At 33.2% G+C, this 22,467-nt stretch overlaps 1 protein-coding gene across 3 annotated transcripts; it reads left to right on the top strand.

The window, feature by feature from the left end:
* Positions 1 to 892: 892 nt before the first annotated feature.
* Positions 893 to 22,020, top strand: LOC139482826 (uncharacterized protein PF3D7_1120600-like). Of its 3 annotated transcripts, none has more exons than XM_071266880.1 (11): positions 893 to 1,026; positions 1,772 to 1,846; positions 5,733 to 5,824; positions 6,080 to 6,168; positions 6,211 to 6,416; positions 6,737 to 6,807; positions 7,222 to 8,353; positions 9,597 to 11,189; positions 12,833 to 13,891; positions 19,019 to 19,249; positions 20,584 to 22,020. In XM_071266880.1, the coding sequence occupies exons 1-11, from the start codon at positions 1,023 to 1,025 to the stop codon at positions 21,870 to 21,872; spliced, it is 5,841 nt and encodes a 1,946-aa protein (XP_071122981.1). In that variant the 5' UTR covers positions 893 to 1,022; the 3' UTR covers positions 21,873 to 22,020. The 3 variants fall into 3 exon arrangements, with proteins under 3 accessions (XP_071122981.1, XP_071122986.1, XP_071122975.1); XM_071266885.1 differs by having other exon boundaries at positions 6,080 to 6,147; XM_071266874.1 differs by having other exon boundaries at positions 6,080 to 6,416.
* Positions 22,021 to 22,467: the final 447 nt, after the last annotated feature.

Here is a 22,467-nt window from a genome sequence, read left to right on the forward strand (position 1 = left end):
ACCTTTTCTATAATTAATGTGAAAATATTGTAATATCGAAGTGCTTGCTTTCATTTTTGTATACTCGAATTTTCACATCTTACAGCTCTATGGAGTTTCGAAAATGGCCACTAGATTGCGAACTGTTATGAAAGTTATCGTAACCGTTTCACACCATGAACATGATCATATTATGTCCCACCTGTACAAATTTCTTCGAAATCCATTCAGTAGTTTTTGCCAGTTTTTTTCTTCGTTTATATTTGGATAAAATTGAGAATGGAAATGGGGAATGTGTCAAAGAGACAACAACCCGACCATAGAAAAAACAACAGCAGAGGGTCACCAACAGGTCTTCAATGTAGCGAGACATTCCCGCACCCGGAGGCGTCCTTCAGCTGGCCCCTAAACAAATATATACTAGTTCAGTGATAATGAACGCCATACTAATTTCCGAATTGTACACAAGAAACTAAAATTAAAAAAAAATAATACAAGACTAACAAAGGCCAGAGGCTTCTGACTTGGGACAGGCGCAAAAATGCGGCGGGGTTAAACATGTTTATGAGATCTCAACCCTCCCCCTATACCTCTAGCCAATATAGGAAAGTAAAGGGATGGTCAGTTATTGTTGTTACGTCTTACACGGCAAAAACGGCATTTTATGACGGAATCATTGTTTAATTATGTAATAATACATAACATTAAAATTATTAAAATCAGGTCTTATTTAATTTTGATTAAAATGATGAATCAAGACAAGTAATTATTTAATAATACGCAGAATTGATATGCTTTTGTCCTACTTGTGCACCAAGAAATGGTCAAATGAAACATAGACCGAATACCGTGCGTAACGTCATAGTAAGTATGCGAACGGCAAACAATGGCATTAACGTCACTGACGTTCCCGTGTTAACGTTGACTTCCGCCCAAGTCATTTTTAATGAAATCATTGTAGTGTTCAGATTTCAAGAAACATTTCTTTATCAGATATCTACAATTTGAATTGTACACGAACATATATTGGTGAACAATCGGCCATGGGTAAGTTTTTATTATTATCTTTGTATCCAAAATTGAACTATATTTAACATATATATAACATATTTAAACCACGGAAAATGCTATTATTTATTCATTTGTTTAATCGTATAGAGTTAATTCGTACCATTTATACCAACTCAATGATACGCGGCAATGGGAACCCAACGAAAATTCGGTGTAATATATTTTTTATAGCTTCCTTTACGGTAGTGGTTTTCCTCATTGTTGAATTCCATACATTACCTTATAGTTATTTGCATTAAGGCCTTTAAGTCTCAGTTGGATAATTGACTCATATGAAATTATACCATATATTTTCATACCAGTTGCTCTGAAAGGGTAAATTGGATGCTAAAGTATGGCGGTGATAGCACCCCCATTTTTCATTAGGCTTTAGTGATACCTGCTAGTCATTTACAAAAACGGTAAAATAACCAAAAAAAACTTACCTCCGAGTGCGGGAATTTCTCGCTACATTGAAGACCTGTTGGTGACCCTCTGCTGTTGTTTTTTATTTGGTCGGGTTGTTGTCTCTTTGACACATTCCCCATTTCCATTCTCAATTTTATTACCTCCGAGGAAAAAAAATCTGTATACGAGTATAAAAGAAAAGGTATAGATGAAAAATCACTAGACTTTTCCTTGCTTTTGATAAAAGCATGCAACAGGGACTTATATATATATTATATTGTATTGATGTCATTTTCGACAGCCAGCACTTTAATCAATTTTGGTATGGTTCTAGATATCCATGGTGAATGCCGATTGTCATCTTATATGTTAGACATCTTGAGGATTACTGGTCCTTTAACAGAGAACCGTAAGTAGAATGAATTAATTGGAAACTTCGTTTGATAGAAAATGAGTTTTTTTTTCGACTTTTCAGTGTTTTGCTATGTTCTTAAAACATCTATATCTGTTCCGGACCATATGAGTATTTGGACCATACGCGTATGGTCATGACCATATGAGTATAATACTCGTTTGGTTATTAACGGGCCGGACCATATGAGTATTTAGACCATATAGGTAATTTTTTTTAAATAACATTATAAAAGTTTCAATAATACACAAACTGTATCTAAAAAAACAATGATGGTTACATGACAATGTATTATTTTTATAATTCAAATACTACGTAAAAAATAAATATTGATGCCATAGTTAGTTTTCATCGCTAATTACATTCTTCCATGTAGGCTTGGGGTGACATTTACTTCTACACGGTATCATACCTTTTTTGCAAATGTCCACACTAAAAAAACAGCTTTTCTATAAAATCATAACAGTTAAGATATATAAAACTTATATCCATAGACTAGACAGGTAAATACTATTTCGAAAAAAAGTGCGAATTGTTTTATCATACTTTACTATAGTCTAAAATAAGGACAACATATTGACTAAACGTCAAAAATATGCGTGTCAGACGTAACAGACTATACGCATAATAACTTCAGCAGGGGTGTTTGTGTTCTTCAAAACAGTGTTATATCCACGAAAATTCGAATGAATGATATGATTTATATATAAAGTATTACAATATTACTGAATATGCGTTCCTGTAACGATCAACGCTAATTTTTGGTAAAAACAAATAGTGGTCATTATGGTCAGATTTTGGAAAATGTTAAGTTATCAAAATTTATAGGTTTTAAAATATAAGATTATATGATATTTCGTTTGTGTAAATTATGCTAACAAATGTACATCCAGAGACCATATCAGAATCGAATTTTTCCAGCACTCACACTTCATATAAAAATGCAACGGCTTCTGGCAAATGTCTTGCAAGATGTCCAATGTCGGATTTTGCCGCTTTTTACAAATAAATTGGCATTTGCGACGTTATGCATTGAAAAATTAGATTAGTTGCATGCTACATAGTGCTTTTCCGTAATTGTGCTTTAACTTTGCAAAACAGCTACATAGTTTTTAATAATTTGCGTAGTCAAAACGACTTCGTTTTCAAAGAAATGAAATGTCTTGCAAGTTTGTCCACTGGACGATTTTCATACGTTTTCAACGTTAATTGTCTATTCGGGGTACGCTATTTATGGTGGATCGCCGTCTGTATATTTCATCAGACAGAATTTTCTTGATGGTCAGATACTATCAATAGGAACACAAAGTATTAAAAAAATCCGAAGACTGGGGTTGTTCGTTTAGATGAGGTTCTTAAGTTGTGAAAAAGTTAGTATCACGAGAGGATAAAAAAATCCTCTTTTTCAAATTTTCAAATTTGGGAAGCGTAAAACTTCGATTTTGTTTCATTTCTCTGCAATAAGATTTATATGTATAAAACTTGAAAGTAAAAATGAAATTGGGCCTAAAGCGTGCCATTGGCTATATACACCTCTCCATATATACACCTCTCCACATCATACAAAGCTTGTAAATAATGTATACGAGATGAATTATAAATAACCTTTTATTTCTGACAATCGTTTCATTTTTTTAATCTAATTGTACCGCTATTAGTAAATTAAATTTTATAAGCAAGACCCGTTTAACTTGTAATTCCCGACAAACTTATTATAGTAAAGCAAAATATATATCTTCCTCCTTTTCGGATCTAAATGGGGAAACATTGCATTTTATTAAGTTTTATGTCAATTGGTCTCTGGTAGAGAGTTGTCTCATTGGCACCCATCATACTGTATATATCTTCTCATTTCATATAGATTTATGCATTACCGAAATACGATATATTTTGTTGTTTGTTGCTTACGTTACTTTCAGTGGGAAATATTTCATGCATATTCAGTACAACTATTCATTAAGAAGTATCCATATTGATATGCAAAACAAAAATTACAAGCAAAATAAAAAACTTATCCCATATAATCATTAATCGCCGTAAAACGTAAGAAATTGACGTTACCATTTGAGACGCAATATCGTGCTTAACGTCATTTATAAGTATTGGTTGTGCACGATCCTTTGCATTAACACCTTATGTTTGCGAGTGAAAAGCTAGCCTTTTCGTAGCTGCGTACATTGATACCGAGGTCTTGGGCCATTCCGATATGTCTACGGTGTTTTTAAGAAGCTGTAGATCTCAAATATCGTAGCATGACTGCAATACATCATACTCACAAGATAACTTAACTTTCCATTTACTTCTTTTGTAACAATTCATTAAGAATTTTTGGAATTTATTTTTTTGAGTCGGCATATTGCCATTTTCTCGTAATAACAAATCGGTATTGACCATTCGGTAATGATCGGTATAAAATGTGTTTATTATAGTTTTGACAAGTAAATAAAATTAACTGTGTGAAACTTCTAATTTCTATTTAGCTAATCGTTTTGATATAATATAATAATGATAGCGTCTTTTTAATTAACGGTCATACCATATGAAGAGTTTAGAAGTATTAAAGGTAAACTGTAACAGAGTGTTAATTACCCCGACCATACGCGTACGGTTGGACCATACGTGGACCATACGCGTATGGTCCAAATACTCATATGGTCCGGAACATAACCAATCTTGCATAGTCCTGTATGATTTTATTTTGTTTTCTCTGACACCTGCTTTAGACTTGTTTTTTAAGAATCTATAAGTTTCTTTTGGAACTTTTGTTTTATTCAAATTCAAATTCAAATATTAATTGCTTATTGAATTCCTTCATTGTGTTAGCAATAAATAGTTACGATTTTTGAGCTTTTATCCGTCTCAAAACAAATCATAGTTCAGATAATAGCATGTAAAACTGTCTCACCAATACAAGGAGGAAAGATGAGTTTCAAAATTCAAGAAAAACATGTCAAATCAGTTCCCTTATGGAGATGGTTTGTTGTCAGTTTGAAGGAAAAATGAAAATAGGAGGTTGATAAAATCACCCGAGACATTTCATATAAAAATAAGATGACGTGATATGATTGCCAATGAGACACACTATCTACCAAAGATAACCTGTTTTGAGGGAATCCGTGGCGAACATGTTATTAGGGCGATCGGGCCCGATACATTTTTGAGGCAACACGTACACCCTTATCAATTATTCATTTTGCTACTCTTCCTCACATACATGAAGCATATCATGACATTTCATAACTTGAATAATTCAATCCCTCTCCGTGTCCATTTTTCGTTCATGCGTTAATGTAGTAGCCATCGTAGATCAGCAGAATATAACGACTGAATTATTCGTGTAAGACATTAAATTTTCATTTTTAATACAATACAAAGTGACTGTGTTATCGCTATTTTGTGCATTTTTCGTTTGATCTTTTTTTGTGATAATTTTCATATCATTCTACTCGCTTGAGATGGAAAAATTATTGCTAGAAACTAAGCAGGCACGTGGCGTTGCTAACGAAGTTGACATGAAATTGACAACGTCGTCATAGGTAAAATAGCGATAAACAGATTATCATTGGTCATCTCAACTCGATTGCCTTTCTCGCTTTCGCCGTCCCGGCTCAAGCGAGAACATCAATCTCGTTGAGATGATCAACGATAATCTATAAATACACAAATGATATCGTGCATGGGATTTAACTGTAAACCTTGTTTCCCCATTACACTGACACTAACAAGCACTGACAGAAACCCTAAAACATTTGTTATAACATAAGTCCAATGCAAGATATATAAAACAGACTAGCTAATAACATCGCTTAAAATTTATTTGCCAATTATGATAAAGCTATTTAATATATTAAATCTTGATTTAACTTCAAATAATTTTATACAGAGATTGAGCAGTTCAAAGATTTATCAGAAATACAGGAAACCAGACAAAGAATTATGGACATAAAACGTAATGGGCGAGAATTCTTTCTTCAGGTAAGATAAAAAGATACCCAGGTCTTTGTAGATTTGAATCGCTTTGCCATCATTATTAAAAATATTATGTTTAGAAAAGTTTATGCAGTGAAAGATTTTGAAGACATCAAATGAAATGACACTTTAATATTAATTTGTAATCGAATGGCATGGATATTTCTTTTTTTATCATTATTATTAATAGATCTCTTCAAAATAAGTGCACATTGAAAGCATTTTTTTCACATTGAGATACAAATTTTCGATTGCTTCCAGAATTCAAATAACAATCGTCATAAATTGGCATTGCGATCACCAAGAAGGTTCGAAAACAACACCGAGAGGTTCGAAAACAACATCGAGAGGTTCGAAAACAACACCGAGGGGTTTGATAACAACACCGAGAGGTTCGAAAACAGCACCGAGACTGAGACTGATGGTGATAGATTATTCAAAGCAACAGCAATACTCAAAGAATTGCTTCCTAAATACTTCAGTCGTCAGTATGGCAATATGAAAGACAAAGAAACACAAACAGAAAACAACACAGAGAAAACAGTTGATATGAACAAACTGAAAACTTTAATGGAGTTTGCAGTTGAAAAGATTCCAGGTATGTTTTAAAGTGATGAAAAATAAATTGTGGCCATGCTTAAATGCAAATAGCAGTGTTGTTTCTTATTATAAGGCATTTCCACTCTTCATACGGAAATAACTTAAGTTGTTTTTAACCACGAAATTTTGTGTATATGAGCATAAAACACAAATGATTTTAAGTTACACGAAAACTAAGATGATGAGAAGAGACATAAAAACATGGTAAAAATATGGCTAATATTTCATATATCGTCCATGGGTAAATATATTCAGAAATATTATAAACATATATGTTGTGTTTTTTATGTGTATTTTATTGCGTTGCTTGCTTTTCAGATAGTTCGATCAGCAATGTAAAGGTTTTCCTTGACTGCTGCATGGGCCAACTTGATAACAAAAATGATGAGGTAAGCACATTTTTCTAATCCTATAAATAGCAGTAAAAATGCTCATTTGTTAAGAATGATTGATAACATACATATTTAAGATATTTAAAAAGCAAAAAAGAGATATTGGATGTACATGTTTCTGGAAAAATCATTTCTTGTACCCCTCACCCATTTTCTAAAAAATTTGGATAAAAAGACTGACTTGATTGGTAATAATATATTCCACTTACATCACATGTGTTGGAAATAATATCAGAACGAGATTTTAATGAAACGTCAGAAGAATACATTCTTAAGATCACCCAATACGGAAAATAATCACGATGATAATTGCTTGAGAAAATAAAGCATCAGTACCATTGATATTTACATAATTTTTACAATAATTTCAATAACGCATTCTATTATATATTATTTTTTTTTCATTTTCAGGCTATGTCATTTTATTGTAATAGATATACACATGACAATAATGATTTGACTGATGGTAGTAAAAATGAACTATTCAGAAATAACACAGACATCGACGAAATCTGGAATAGTCATAGGAATTCTAAATATATGATCGATGATGATCATTTTGAGACCCGGATGCAATCAATTATCACCACAACAATTGACGCTTGCAATAAGCGCGCCAGGAGCCTAGGATGTAAACCCAGTAAAGATAAAATTATAGTTGATTACTTGAACACCAGAAATCGTATTGTCGGTGAAAAAATGTACTATAATCAAAATAAAGTATCTGCTGATGTTGCAGATTCCGTTGACATTTCAAATCAAAAGTATACATTTGATCAAGAAATGCCCCGGGAAAGACATGGTATCTCATTAGAAACAACATACAAGAACAATGAGGAAATGTTTTTAAATGTCATGGGTTCCAGTAGAACAGTAATTCCCCCGACAACGTTTGAATATTATTCTTCTGAAGACGATCTACGGGCAGCAAATGTTTCCCAATCAACAACAACATTAATGTCATCTACATACGGAGATAAATCATCAGACAGGGAGATATTTATTGAAAAGGCACAAACAAACAAACCGTTTATGATAATGAAACAAAATCACCAAAGTGACGAAGAACACATTGACATTAAACCTAATGAATCAAAGTCACATCCGTCTACATTTTCATACTATCTACCAGAGAGTGCGGTGCCATTTAACTGGGCAAGAAACGGTCCTGATCCATGCGATGACGTTGTTGATGGCGAATACTATAGAGAAGAGTTAGTTGTGCCAAAACTGGATCTTATGTTCACAAGGTTGGAGGATGTGCCGATATCGTTTCATGATACTGATAGTTCGTTCTGGTCAGAAAGCCAATCTTCTGGCAGAAGCTTTCAGATGTATTTACGAAGTAAAAGTGAAGATACAGACATAACTGGAAAAACCGAAGAAGAATCATCATTTAATCTTTCTACTAGACCAAACGTAACCAGTAATCTTTTAGTTGATCCTGATTTTGATATAGATGAATCTTTTGAAAAGATACCAGAATGTGCAGTGAAACCCACCAAAAGCCTAATTGAAAGAATTGGTAATGATTCGAACACAGGTAAACATACTTTTACTTTTCTTTCGGTGTTAATTATCCGTCTTTGCATATAAGTCTTTCTATTGTAGGGTTAGTTCAATTTGTTCACTACACTGCCTTCAATCAAAACTATTGATTAGAATGTGACATTTAGATATTAAATTAAATTCTTTTTATATTTTGTGGGTTATGAAATGTCCATTATTGATAGCTTCGTCGGGAATATAACTATCTTCTAGATATACTTTACTCGTGACTAAACATCTACTTTTATTCAAAATCATTCATTTGTAAGTATGAGCAACCTCTTTTCTATTAGGTTCATTACAGAATGGGCGAGTAAGGCCAATTGACTGCAACACCATAATTGGCTTCGTTTTCGTCTATCCCCAAATTAAGAGAAATGCATATTCTGCAGGATTAAAAAAATAGCATATCTTTTACTAACCCTTAGTATACATTAATTTGTACGTAGTAAGTGGAAAATCAAAAGTTATCGTTCGTGTATCAACTGGCATATTTGAATGAAACAACTCATACATTTGTAATAGATCTTTCCTAATGCTTGATCTTTCTTAATACACTTGACAAGAAGCAGGGACGGATCCAGCCATTTTGAAAAGGGGGGTGGGGGGGTCCTAACCAAGGACAAAGGGGGGTTTCCAACTACATGTCCCCATCCAAATGCCTCAATCGTAAAAAAAAAGGGGGATTCCAACCCCCAGAACCCCCCCCCCCCCTGGATCCGCATCTGCAAGAAGTCAGTTTTCCATTCTATTTAATTTTAGTCAAATCATACAATTGTAACAGAATTTGTACACGATCAAACTACTTTCATAGTTATAAAAAGGGAACTAAAAACTACCACACTGCGTATTATCCGTAACTTTTCTCTGTCTCAAAATAACGAAAAACATTTAAAATATGACATTATTATTATATAACTTTTAAGACAAGACATTCTCGACCCTTCAAGGTGTGTACTTGTACGTCATAGTGAAAGAACAGAATTAAACCATATTACAAGTAAATTTATTGTTAATAATTATACATTGAAAAAGTGCATAATATTGCATATGAAATATTTTTATTTATTTACATGTGTATGAAGGCAAAACAATATTTTTTTATAACTAAGTTGTATTCGCTAACGATGATCGATATTTATAATGTATCTAAGTGTACTGTTAAAAAAACCATTTTGTTAAGGTAAATAGTAAAATGTCGTATTAGTGAAAAAAACATTTCTTTTTTACTATAACAGAACTGAGAGAAAAAAGAAAAAGAATTTTAGAGAGTGCAAATACACGAATTTTACACGAAGAGAAAGAACTAGTTTCTGTCGATGTCAGTTCTAAAACTTTTAATCAAGAAGAAAATGATTTCAAAACATTCGATCTTGAATTATTATCTCCTAATACTAAGACTGATATGAAAAGACGAATTTTGAAGTCGGCAAAATGGGTTCTTGCTGTTGTCACATACATGGAGACGAAAAAAGATTTAGACGATTGTAAAAATCTTTTCCAGATTGAAAATTTGAACAATGACGTAGTCACAAGAGACATAAATAACTATGAAAATCTATCATCAACAAAATCACATCCAAGTAATGATCAATTTGGCAGTCGAAGTTTATATGAATCAGACAAATCAAGCAACTCCAGTCAGTCCAGAGGAAGAGGATGCTCGTTTGAAAAGTTTAATAAACCAACTGAAACAGTTTTCATTAGCAGTCCTAGCAGTTTAGTTCATGTATCTGTTTCAGGGAGTGCTTTGCAAAATGAAGCAGACAATTTGGCTCATAATGGTCAAATAAGGACAAAACTAGAGGAATCGACAGATGACAATGAACTTACAATGCAGTCGATTAAGCCCCAGGGACGAAATAGTCTCGACAAACACATCAACGAGGATATAATAGATAACCAACCACATAAATCCTTTTCTAGTGAATCGCTGAGCTCTGATATTATTCCAAATATCATAAGTAGTGTAGTTGAAACTATACAAAGAGACCACGCTAATCGTATGTCCGATCTAACCGACGACTTGTCAAACGAAAGCTGCTCTTGGAATATTCCAACGATCCCACCGGAATCCCCACACAACGGTTTGAACACGTTGTGTGACACTTCTACAATTAAACCAGAATTCCGTGCAGACGATCACATGGTAACGGACCCCATTACAACGGAAAAACTTAGTAATGTCAGGGATACATCCATTAACAATGAGGACACGTTGGTACAAAAGACACAACATGAACCACAGAAATCTTTAACACGTAATGAAAGTAAGAAACAAAATGTTGTAAATCACAATTATGAGATCGAAACACCCCTCTACGGTGATCATAAAGAATTTCCGGTCCATTTAAAAAATGATCTTTTGCAAAATAACCCCTACGCTCAACAAAACTGTTACATTGTTGAAGTCAAATCGGTACCTGAATGTCTACGTACACCATTATCAACATCGGACTGGCCGTCCGTAATCCAAGGCATTGACAGAATTGAAATTAGAACCATATCTGAATGTCCATCAACGCCTTCTAGCAGATCAGACTGGGCATCTACAAAATCAGACTTCAGCGAAGAGGTATGTCAAACCGGTCTTTTCGAATGTTCAGAAAAGAAAAATAGGACATACGATGGTGTTTCAGTGTGCAAGGAAGAAGATGGCATAAATAACAACAGAAGAAATCAGAATGTTGATGCTTTCATTGCTACCAAGAAAATCGAAGATATTTCAAATCCTCTGAACAAGCTCGATAGTGATGATCTACTCCTAAAAAGCATAGAGACAACGGATGAACCCAGTTACGTGTCTGGTAGCAAGACGAAAAACATTGCAGGTATAATAGTTATAATAGCATTTCTGTTCTGCTTTCATGACAAATGAGTAGGTCCAGTAAGACCCCTTTCTGGTCCCAAAATATAGCAGTTTTACAAAATAGGTCAAATGTAAACTCTTAGCTATTTATTAGAAAGTAAAATACTTCTGCTACATAAATATGGACAGTTGTTGACAATACAATGCACACATATCGGGTACTAGCATCATTAAGTCATGCTAAATTACTGAAATTTAAGCATTTGAGTTAAATATTAGACGGTTTTCGTCTCAAATGGAAGTGGCCGCATTTGTGCTCATTCTTAATATTTAAATGCAATTTGTATTTGATGATAATACATAACATATATAAAGGTTGAGCGTGAAGACGAATGCGACCACTTTCATTTATAACAAAAAACATCTGAAAAGTGACATATTATGGCATATTTTAAATATTTTTCATATTTAAGCTTGAAGTTAATGACTTATTCGGTTAAATTTTTCACAATAACAAATTGAATCGACTGAAGTAGATAGACACTTAAATGTTTAAAAACTGTCTACAATCTTTCGTCAGATAAACTTGAAATTTGAGGCAAAAAATAGGCCTTACCGGACCTACTCCTTTTCATAACAAATATAATTGATACTGACGTAGATGTTCAGTTGAAGTAAAATATCAAAAAGTATAACAAACTATCTATATATCCCAATACTTACTGTTTATGGAATTTATTAAGGGACCATGAACCTTTTACAGGCTGTGTTGTAGTTTGTCGTCTGCTCATTTTTCTTCTTGTCTTCTTAATTTTGATCTTCGTGTTTCCAGTCCCAATAGAACCTTTGATACTGTATTCCCATTTGTATCTTAATTTTTTACTCTATTATTTTGTTTTTAAATATGCAACGTTTTACTGGTTTTTCCTTTGGTGAATAGAAAAATAACTTCAAAAGTCAAAAACATCGGAGAACCGAATACAATAACAGAGAATATAGTAATCAAAGATACCAGACTTATGATTTAATACGTCAGACGCGCGTTTCGTCTACATAAGACTCGTCAGTGTCGCTCAGATCAAAAGAGTTAGAAAGCCAAACACGAACAAAGTTGAAGAGCATTGAGGACCCAAAATTCCAAAAAGTTGTGCCAAATACGGTTACGGTAATTTACGCCTTGGATAAGAACATCTTTAGTATTTCGAATAATTCATACTTTTGCAAACAGGAAATTTACAAAAATGACCATAACCTATAATTGATATTCATGTCAACACGAAATTGACGAATACTAGACTACCCTCGGGGACGAAACGACCACCAGTAGTGGCATTGACCCAAGGGCGTAAATAGTTATCAAAGGTACCAGAGAAGACGGCATTAGTTGAAATTTTTCAGTCAAGCGTTTTCACATCATATTAATATGCAAACGACACAACAGTTTATAATGCCTTTTATAAATTGATTGTTGCTGTCCTTTTTTCAAATATTAAATACGCCATGCATATTCAGGACGAGAACAAATTAAAAATTCATATAAAATATATCGATTCTGCAATGTTAGTCGATCAGGATGATGGTTGGGTCATTTAGACTGAAACTGGAAATTCAGGCTGTATCAATTTACGCTTTTATAAAACAAAGCTACCATTGACTTTTTTTCAGAACATCAAAGTACTGAACATAAAAACTATTTCAAAATTGGTCAGTGTGACAAGGAACATTATGCTGATACTTATGAAATCAACAACTTTGAAGATACATCGAAGAAAAGTGACCAGTCGTCTACATTCAGTGTTTTTTCCAACAAACCCGATATAAAACATGATGTGACAGGAAACATGAATATTTGTTCATTGAATAGTAGTCATTCAGGTGACACAGCACCTGTTGATCTTGTTGTTTCAGCTGCAAACAGTGAAACAAAAATTAAAGATAGGCATATAGACAAAGAAGTTTTTACTGTTGATGAGATTCTTAAGACCAAAAGTTATTTGACGTGCTTAAACAAAGAACATGAAACACACCTTGACATTGATTTAGTCGAAAATATTGGACCAGCGGGCAGTAAAATTAAAGAAAATACAGTTAATTTTGATGAATCATCTGCCAAGAGCAATGGTTCCTGCGACAGCGACGGATCAGAACGTCAAAACTTACTGAATAATGATGATGCATCTGTAACAAGTTGTTGTTCTTGGGATAGCAATTCAGCAATTGACAAACCCGATATAAAACATGATGTGGCAGGCAACATGAATATTTGTTCATTAAATAGTAGTCCTTCAGGTGACACAGCACCTGTTGATCTTGTTGTTTCAGCTGCAAACAGTGAAACAAAAATGAAAAATAGGCATATAGACAATGAAGTTTTTACTGTTGATGAGATTCTTAGGACCAAAAGTTATTTGTCGTGCTTAAACAAAGAACATGAAACACAACTTGACATTGATTTAGTCAAAAATGTTGGACCAGCGGGCAGTAAAATTAAAGAAAATAAAGTTAATTTTGATGAAGCATCTATCAAGAGCAATGGTTCCTGGGACAGCGACGGATCAGAACGTCAAAACTTACTGAATAATGATGATGCATCTGTAACAAGTTGTTGTTCTTGGGATAGCAATTCAGAAATTGACAAAGACGATTCTATAAATATGACAGCTAGTTTGCTTGAATCAGACAGTACAAAAATGCATGGAAATAGACAACTGGAGACATTACAAGGTATGTATGAAAACTCTTCAGTCTAACTTAGTGGTTTACGATGTCCTGAAAGTTCATTTTATTGTTTTAAAATTTGATCATTTTTTAAAACTGCTCCTAACATAAATATCATTGATTTAACACCAGGTTACAACACGTTTTTTGTTTTTACTGTTGTGAACGTTAAATATCGCGGCAGTACCTTTTTATAAACGTAACGTCGTTCCCGGCATATTTGACAGTTGCCGATTTACGTTACGAAATTCCGCCAACATGTGGCGTTCGAATAACATCTTTGTTTTCTAGCTTGTTATGAATCCTACATTTCTTTAGTTACTTATATTTACATGCTTTATATTGTTGAATCGGTGTCGAGACTTATGACATCGTGCTTGCTTTCTTTATAATTCATATTTATTTATAGGCGAGTGATATGAGAGCCAAATTTACATTTTTAATGCACCTACCTAACACACGGCTAAATTATATATCACTAGAAAGCTAAGAATGTGTACTTTCTAAATATCCCGGTCGTCAAAAGAAATTATGGTGCATTTTTTTTTAAATCGAGGTCAAAGGTCATGGGTGCAATTTCAATTCACGGATACTTCCAGTTGTAAAATCGAGTCAAAACAAATGCAAACACGAAACAATTTTATAGGAATGCTGTATTACTGTTGGGAAAATATATTTCTATCATAATATTAATTAATTTTGGTTGATTTTAACGGTAACGCATGTTACATAACGTTTTCTCTCGGAGTCTTTGAAAATCAACATTTAAGTCACACAAATGTATCTGTAGTCGCCCTTGCATTATTTAAATCATATAATACCTCCATATCATTTGATTGCACGTATTTACAAACATATATATCTGCAAATTTGATATAAATAATCCGAAACAAAATATTTGAAGCAAGGGGAAAATATAACACATGACGTATTTTGAATTGTTTAGAAAAGTCCCATGATGAGCTGTTTATTAAAATTGAGGAAGCGTATGGTCTCCTGTTAGTTTGAAAGCCTGACAACCATAGAGCAGATTTTCTTTTATATATGTTGCAATATGTTGATATATAAAAAAGAAGATGTGGTATGATTGCCAATGAGACAACTATCCACAAAAGACCAAAATGACACAGACATTAACAACTCATTCATCACTAAATCAGATATGATAAGAGTACTAACAAACATAACTAAAATGAGTAAAGTGCTACTGGTATATTTATATCAACAAATTGACAATTTTAATATAAAACATCGCAAGGAAAATATGATCACTCATTGTACGTCAAAATGTGTTTGATTTTACTTCAGTCGGCCTCCGTGTATCTTGAGATATATAATTAATCAAACAACACTTGACAAAGTAGTTTGTGCTCTTTTTAAATATTACACTAGTGATGACGTTTGGCTACTTTGGCACTAAGTATTACGTTTTTTTATCTTGTTTCACCGCATCAAACGGAGGACTAGGCTATCCTAATATTGAACCTTTTATTTGGCTTTCTAATGTTAAAATCCCGTGATCGAAACGTCGGACCAATGGGATGTTGGACCATTTAGGTGTCGGAATATTGCGATATCGGAATATTATAGCTTCATTTTAACTTGTAATCTCATCATTCTTATCGGTCAACATATCCATACAAAGACAACTTCCTTGGCATGGGCATATATCAGTACAGCAGAGGTTTTGCTCAAAGTGGACACAAGATCTACTATATACAGATTGAATTAAAAATTTTGAATAGACATGAGGGATTTGTCAAAAAGACACCAACCCGCTAAAAAGCAGGCAACGGCCAAAAACCACCAATGGGTCGTCAATGCAGCAAGAAACTCCCAAACCCGGAGGCGTTCTTCAGCTGGCCCCTAAACAAAAATGTACTACTTTGAAACGATAATGGACGTCATACTAAGCTTCGAAATATACTCAAGAAGTTAAAATAAAAAATCATACAAAACTAAGAAAGACACGATGCTCCTGGCTTGGGACAGGCGCAAAATTGCGGCGGTGTTAAACATGTTTTTGGAAATCTCAACCCTCTCCCTTTACCTATACCAATGCGTGAACAGATCAAATCTTGTAGAAAGTTGGATGACATCATATCGGACCGATGTTGCCTTTTAGCTAACCAAAGTCATACGGAGATCTTTTATTGTTTCTGTAGTTGGGTCGACATTGTCTTGGATAAAATTTTAACCCCCAGAAGAAAAATAATGCCATGTAGAATGTATGCCCCATTGTCATTGTTTCTAATCTCCTGATCAGTCAAACTTGTTAATAGTTATCAAAGGTTTGCCATAAACACGGTGCATTGGTAGTGATAAACCTAAATGAAAAAGAGTAAAAAAAATATTTATAGATAATATACATTCTACTAAAGCCATACATCTAAGAACTTTGTCAATAGGAATATCGTACGCTTTATTAACTGCCGCAGATGTGCCATCATCCAAAAGACAACACAGAAATGTTTTTAAAGCAGGTGGCATAATTTCAATTGAATAATCCAGTGAAATGTTTTTAGATAATGGATATTCATCTGATTGGATTACAACTTTACCTTATATTTGCTTCCGTAAAGTAGCTGCACTAAGTGCTTGCAACCAGTTTCGCAGTCACTGCTCAGATCTTTAAATTTTACAGACCGAATATCACAGTCATTTTAAACGGGTAATTTTCTGTCATTACGGCATAAGACAAAATTATAGAGCTACTGTATACAATATTGGATGTACCTTGGCCTTGTTGAAGCTGTATACATGTAACTATAAATTGACCATGTTTTTTTAGTTTTTGTTGAAGCTGATAATATGTTGTGTAGTTTTTTCGGCGGCGATCCTCGGGCAGAAATTAAGCCCGGTTAACTGATCAAGTATTTAAAGTTGTTAACCAGAATACTTCCTTGTGTACAGGCACGTCACCTTTAATCGTCGAAATGTTAGTAAAAGCTGTTTTATGTTAAGAACTAAATAGCTCTTTAATTTCTGATTTCAAATTTTGTAGCAAATATTTAGCGATGCAAGCTCGATGGTATAAAGATTTAAAAGTAAAATTATCATGAGTTATTTTGTAAATCAGATCATTGTAGGAGATATATGTAGTAACACTCAATACAGCTTGAGTTGCTCCTCAGAGGATACCTTATGAAGTTGTGTAACTTGCTTATAGGCTTTATACATTTGCAAAATATACAAACAGACAAATCAGAATGAGTCCTCGTTGATATATGAGAAGATCTACTGGTCGGTAGAATTGGTACATGTAGTACAAAGTCTTTGTACAGACAAAACAGAAGTTGATAGGTTGTGCTTACTTTTGAAATATTTATAGCAACTCTTATGATATTTTGTATTTTCAAATGGGATGTTTTCATTTTTTTCATATTCATCGATCAGTCTTCTGTAAACCTCATCTTTTCGTTTTCCCACTGCGGCAATACAACTGTATCTTCATTTAAGTGTTAACTACATAGTTTCTATGTAGTAAATATATGACAGACTATGCATCTGTGTCAATAAATGGATAGTTTTTTTGCTTTTTAGCAAAGGAAGGGTTTCATTGTGAACTGGACTGTGAAAATTTGACACGACTCGGAAGATTTTCTACAATTTTCCAATACGATTCCTTATTTAGAAAGGGGTGAATTCTACAGAACTCAAAAACTATGTTTTACTTTGATTTGATCTTTATTTTGGACGATTTTATATCTATTTAAGCTACACTGAAGTTAAAGATAGAAATAGAACCGTTTAAATATGATTTATCATACTCTAATAGCACTATTAAGTACACGGAAATCGACTAATATATTCAGTAAAAAACGATAACGAAATAGATAAGGGATTCCGGAAATTATAGTGATTTTACCCAACATTTTAAAATAACAGAAATTCGTGATTTTAAGAAATGTTGAGATAAAGTCTTGATCTTGAATGAAAAAACGATAACTGATGAGTAATTTGGTGTGATCTAAAACGGATAGATTGCAAAAACATTTAATAAAAATTTAATTGTAGATCCGAAAAGGTCGGGATTATGAAAATTTTCGTACAAAATGTCAAATATTTAGAAGGAATGCAAAAGCATGCGGACTTACAGTTGTAAATATTGTTTTTTTCATTATTTTAAGAATCTAATTCACTTAATTATTCTGTCTAAAAGAAGAGATACGACTAATTTCCTTTGCTTGAAAAACATGTCGTAATTATATAATTTTCAACTAATTTCTGAAATAAACGTCAATTTTACAAAAATTGCACCGTACGATTTTGTGACGACCGGGCAAAAATCAAAGTTTAATCATTATTCTTTCCTTTAAAAAAGAAATTAGCCGTGTGTTAGGTGGGTGCATTAAAGTCCTTAACTAGACGTCTTTTTCAAATATTACACTCGCCTATTACGCACTGACAATTATTTACATGATAGACCTTGACCGGCAACGAACTATATTCGTACATCCAAGGATAAGGCGTGCTAAGAACTATAAAAACTGGAATTTTCTTATAACGAAACGAATTTGAACCGAGCTTGAAAGAATCCAAGAGGTAATAACGCATACACGAAAAACACATTAAAATTATATTTCGAAATAATCGAACAGTCCAATAGTAAAAAAATCATATTCGTTATCCCTTTCCCATACACACCAGAGAGATGAATGATCGATACTACGGTAACTATATGAGTAGTTGTTTTAATGCATTTTATATCATATAGAAATAAGAAGATGTGGTATAAGTGCCATTGAGACAATATTCCACAAGAGACCAAATGACATAGAAATAAACATTTGAATGTTATGATAATAACTGGATCACTTGACATGGAATAAGTTCCTTTATAAAATCAGTTCCTAATGGAACAAATATAGACTATAATTTCCACTAAAAGAAATATGTGTCCTTCGTGCAAAAACTGAAATAGAATATGTGTTCCAACAGGAAAGGATATTTTTTACTTGTAATTGTACAGGTCTATAACAAAAAACAAAACAACTCATGACTATATATGTATCCCATACCATTCAGAATTGTTTCCGTTATGGAAGACAGTGTGAGTTCCTTTAGATAGTCTTAAGCTTTATGTTGCTTTATTGAAGTTTTCTTAATTTTTGAGGGATATTATACTTTCAGAACAAAATGAAACCAAAAACATCATTGCAGACATTCAACATATTGATCAATCTACTGTACGAATTCCTAAAACGGATGCGTTGTTTGGTAATGAATCAAAGACACAACTATCAAACAAAGATACTGATAGTAATAATGAATCGATAGAAAGCACAGGATCTTGGCAACATAGAGAGTACGAAAGAGACTGTTTTCAACAAAAATCTATACAATCTGAAACTAAATCAAAAGGTAAATGATAATAAATGAAAAAAACGTTGAATCTCAAAATTGGTTTTAAAAAAAAAAAACTCATTCTTTGTAAATCATTTTCTTTAAAAAAAAATCCTAATTTTTACAACATAAAAAGTTTTTTAAAATGCTATTACTTGTATTAAAGTCATATGGAGCTTCAAATTAAAGAACAAACTCACTATCCAGGCTTCTTTGTCGTTTGTTTAATAAGGTGACAATCGGTAAACTGCCGCTTCAGAACACGACTTATGAATTATATTGCTAGTAACTTTGATAACCAATTGATTAGCTTCCAAATTTTCACATCATAATAGTCCAATTTTTTTTAACGATTATACGAACAAACTCATCATAGATTCTAGGATTGAAACGATATGGATGCGTAAAAAATGATAAAACCGTACACAGAAGTTTTTGATGTATAAATGGATTGGTTCAAGAATTGGATAAACACAATCTAATTAAAATATTAAATCTTTTAATTGCTCCCGTTCTGATATTTCGCGCATCAATGGGATAAACATTATATTTCACCAGTCACTCGTTTCATATGACTTTAATATAAACTGCCATGAAAATAGTCACAAAAAAGTACTGTGTTGAATTTAAAGAATGCTCCCACGGTTACATCTAACTATAATATTACAAGTTAATATCGTATATGTATTCGTATACTATCTATATATGTAGGAGTTGTATGTGCGATGGGTACGCTAAAGTGCGATGGTCACGCTGAAGTGCGTTGGTTACGTTGGTGTGCGATGGTCTTCACAGACGTGTGATGGTACTTTCGCTGATATCTTCTCCGAGCTGCGATGGTCCTTTCGTTGATATTCGTTTGTCTACATACATGACGCGTGATGGCTTTTAGTATGAAAAGTATATGTTTTCAATTGCTATTTAAAGAATTCATTATCGTCCGAGCTTTTGGTCGAGGTAGTTTTTTATGAAGTTGAAGTCCAATCAACTTGAAACTTATTACACATTTTCGTTATGATATGATCTTTCTAAATCTAATGCCAAATTAGATTTTTACCCAATTTTCACGGTCCACTGAACATAGAAAATGATAGTGCGGATGGGACATCCATGTAATAGGGACACATTCTTGTTTTGTAATCCATTGCACTTCAGCGTTACTACCAACGTACTTCTGTGAAGCTATTAACAAGATAGCGTCACAATGCCACCATCGAAAATCAACGTGATAAAATCGCACTTAATCGTCTCGGCGTGACAAACACGTTTCAGAGTACCATCGCGGTTAAGAGTCATACACATAATTATATATTTCACATATTTTAATCAACAAATTCCTCTTTATTATACAGGTAAATTTGAGATTCAAATAGATAACGAAGATGTCTTTTTATCAAAGAAGCGTCTTTCAACGTTACACAAGTGTGTGCCAGATGAAGTTCTTTCAAATAGACATTTGAATGAAGAATTAAACAGAAATAAATTGGAAAATACAGAAATTGTATTTGAAGACATCGAAAATCTTGATGGAGCAATTAAACCAGTTGGAAGAAACGTTTTGTATCGAGGAGCATTGGTAATTGATGACGGTGGCGGTGATACAACCGACGACTGTTCAGTCATCGATATGCCAAAAAGTGAATTAGAAAGATGGCAAGAATCTAAAAATCAATCATTAGAGAAATGCGATGAAGATCAAAACATTGCCATAGAACAGATACAAACATGTTTATTTCAAAGGATGATACCTGATCACAAAAATGACCAGAATGATAAAATTATCAGTAAATCAAGTATTCAGGCTTTATTGCCATTAAGAGGAACAACAATATTGAATAAAACACAGAAGATGTCAAATGATATTACTTCTACTAAATCTTTCGATTATGTGTACAATTCACCACACCAAATGCCAAGTTTTAAACCATTAGAAACAACCAACATAGGAAAGCCCTTAAAACGTCAGGGAATTCTCGCCCCACTCAAACCAATACAAGAAACGATTAAGCAAGAAAAAGTGAAATCGCCAAAAAGAAAGAAAATAACAGAATCCAATGTTCAAAAATCAAAAACTAAAAAGAAAGCAAACAAAATAAAAGCTCAACCGGTACATCAGACAAAAGATGTTCATGAAAATTCAAGTACAGAAACATTTTCTATGCCATCGTTTGAACTTGCAGACAATTTTCAACTTGAAATTAATACTCAAAGGGACAATCACTTGAGATCTAATATCCAAATGGATGACGACTTTATTCAGAACTCGCCAGATAGTTCAGAATCATCTTGTAAAAGAAATTTCCGTGATTATATGGATAAAAGAAAGATGGACGATGATTTTGCGATAAATTCATACGAGAGTTCAGATTCTGAAAATTCAGGACGAAATGTAAACTACAACTGCAACGAGGATCCTACTACTGGTTTAAATGTAGTTGTTTCTCAGAAGAGATACAGACAAAAAAAGGCCCCATTGAAATCTGTTATTGGTAAACCACCTGTTTGCAATAACACGTTTAGCATTAAAAGTGTGAACACTACATGGACACCTGATTACCGAATATGGGACCCTCTTCGTATGATTGATGGATCTGTTTGTCAAACATTTGATTACATAGGGGAGACGAAAATTCAAATTTAGGGTTTTCAAAGGCTTTCCGTTCAACAGGCAGGTTTAAAAAAAAAATCAATTGATAAGAACTAAGATTTGTTCATTAGAAAAATATTTTTGTTGATAAATGTAAAATTTAACATTCTGCTATTCAGAATAAAAACCAAATATTGAAAAAGTGTTCATCTCTGTACCGCTGCATGAATATTTTATGCTACACAGTCACTTATAACATGACGTGAATGAATACAGAAAGAAAAAAATAAGACGTATTATTAAATGAAACAGATAACCGAGGGAAATAACAAGTTCACCTTACATTCAGCCAAGACATGACAACTTTGAAAACTAAAAAATTGCTGAATATGAATTATCGTGTTGTTTTGTTGGTTTCGAAACAGGCAACACCACAGGGGGGGAAACCCACACGTTCAAACAACACATAACTAGATATTACAAATAAGCATACAGTTTAAACAGATCAACAGAAACCTAAACAAAAACACCAGGGAAACCATAGATGGTTTGAAAGAGTAAGCAGCTGCTGCTCCACTAGTGGCACCCTTTGTGTTACTCATTGCAAGAAAATATCGGATATTATCGAATGTTATGAAAAATACCCAAC

Source organism: Mytilus edulis, chromosome 1, assembly GCF_963676685.1.
Source record: "Mytilus edulis chromosome 1, xbMytEdul2.2, whole genome shotgun sequence".
Classification (NCBI taxonomy): Eukaryota; Metazoa; Mollusca; class Bivalvia; order Mytilida; family Mytilidae; genus Mytilus; species Mytilus edulis.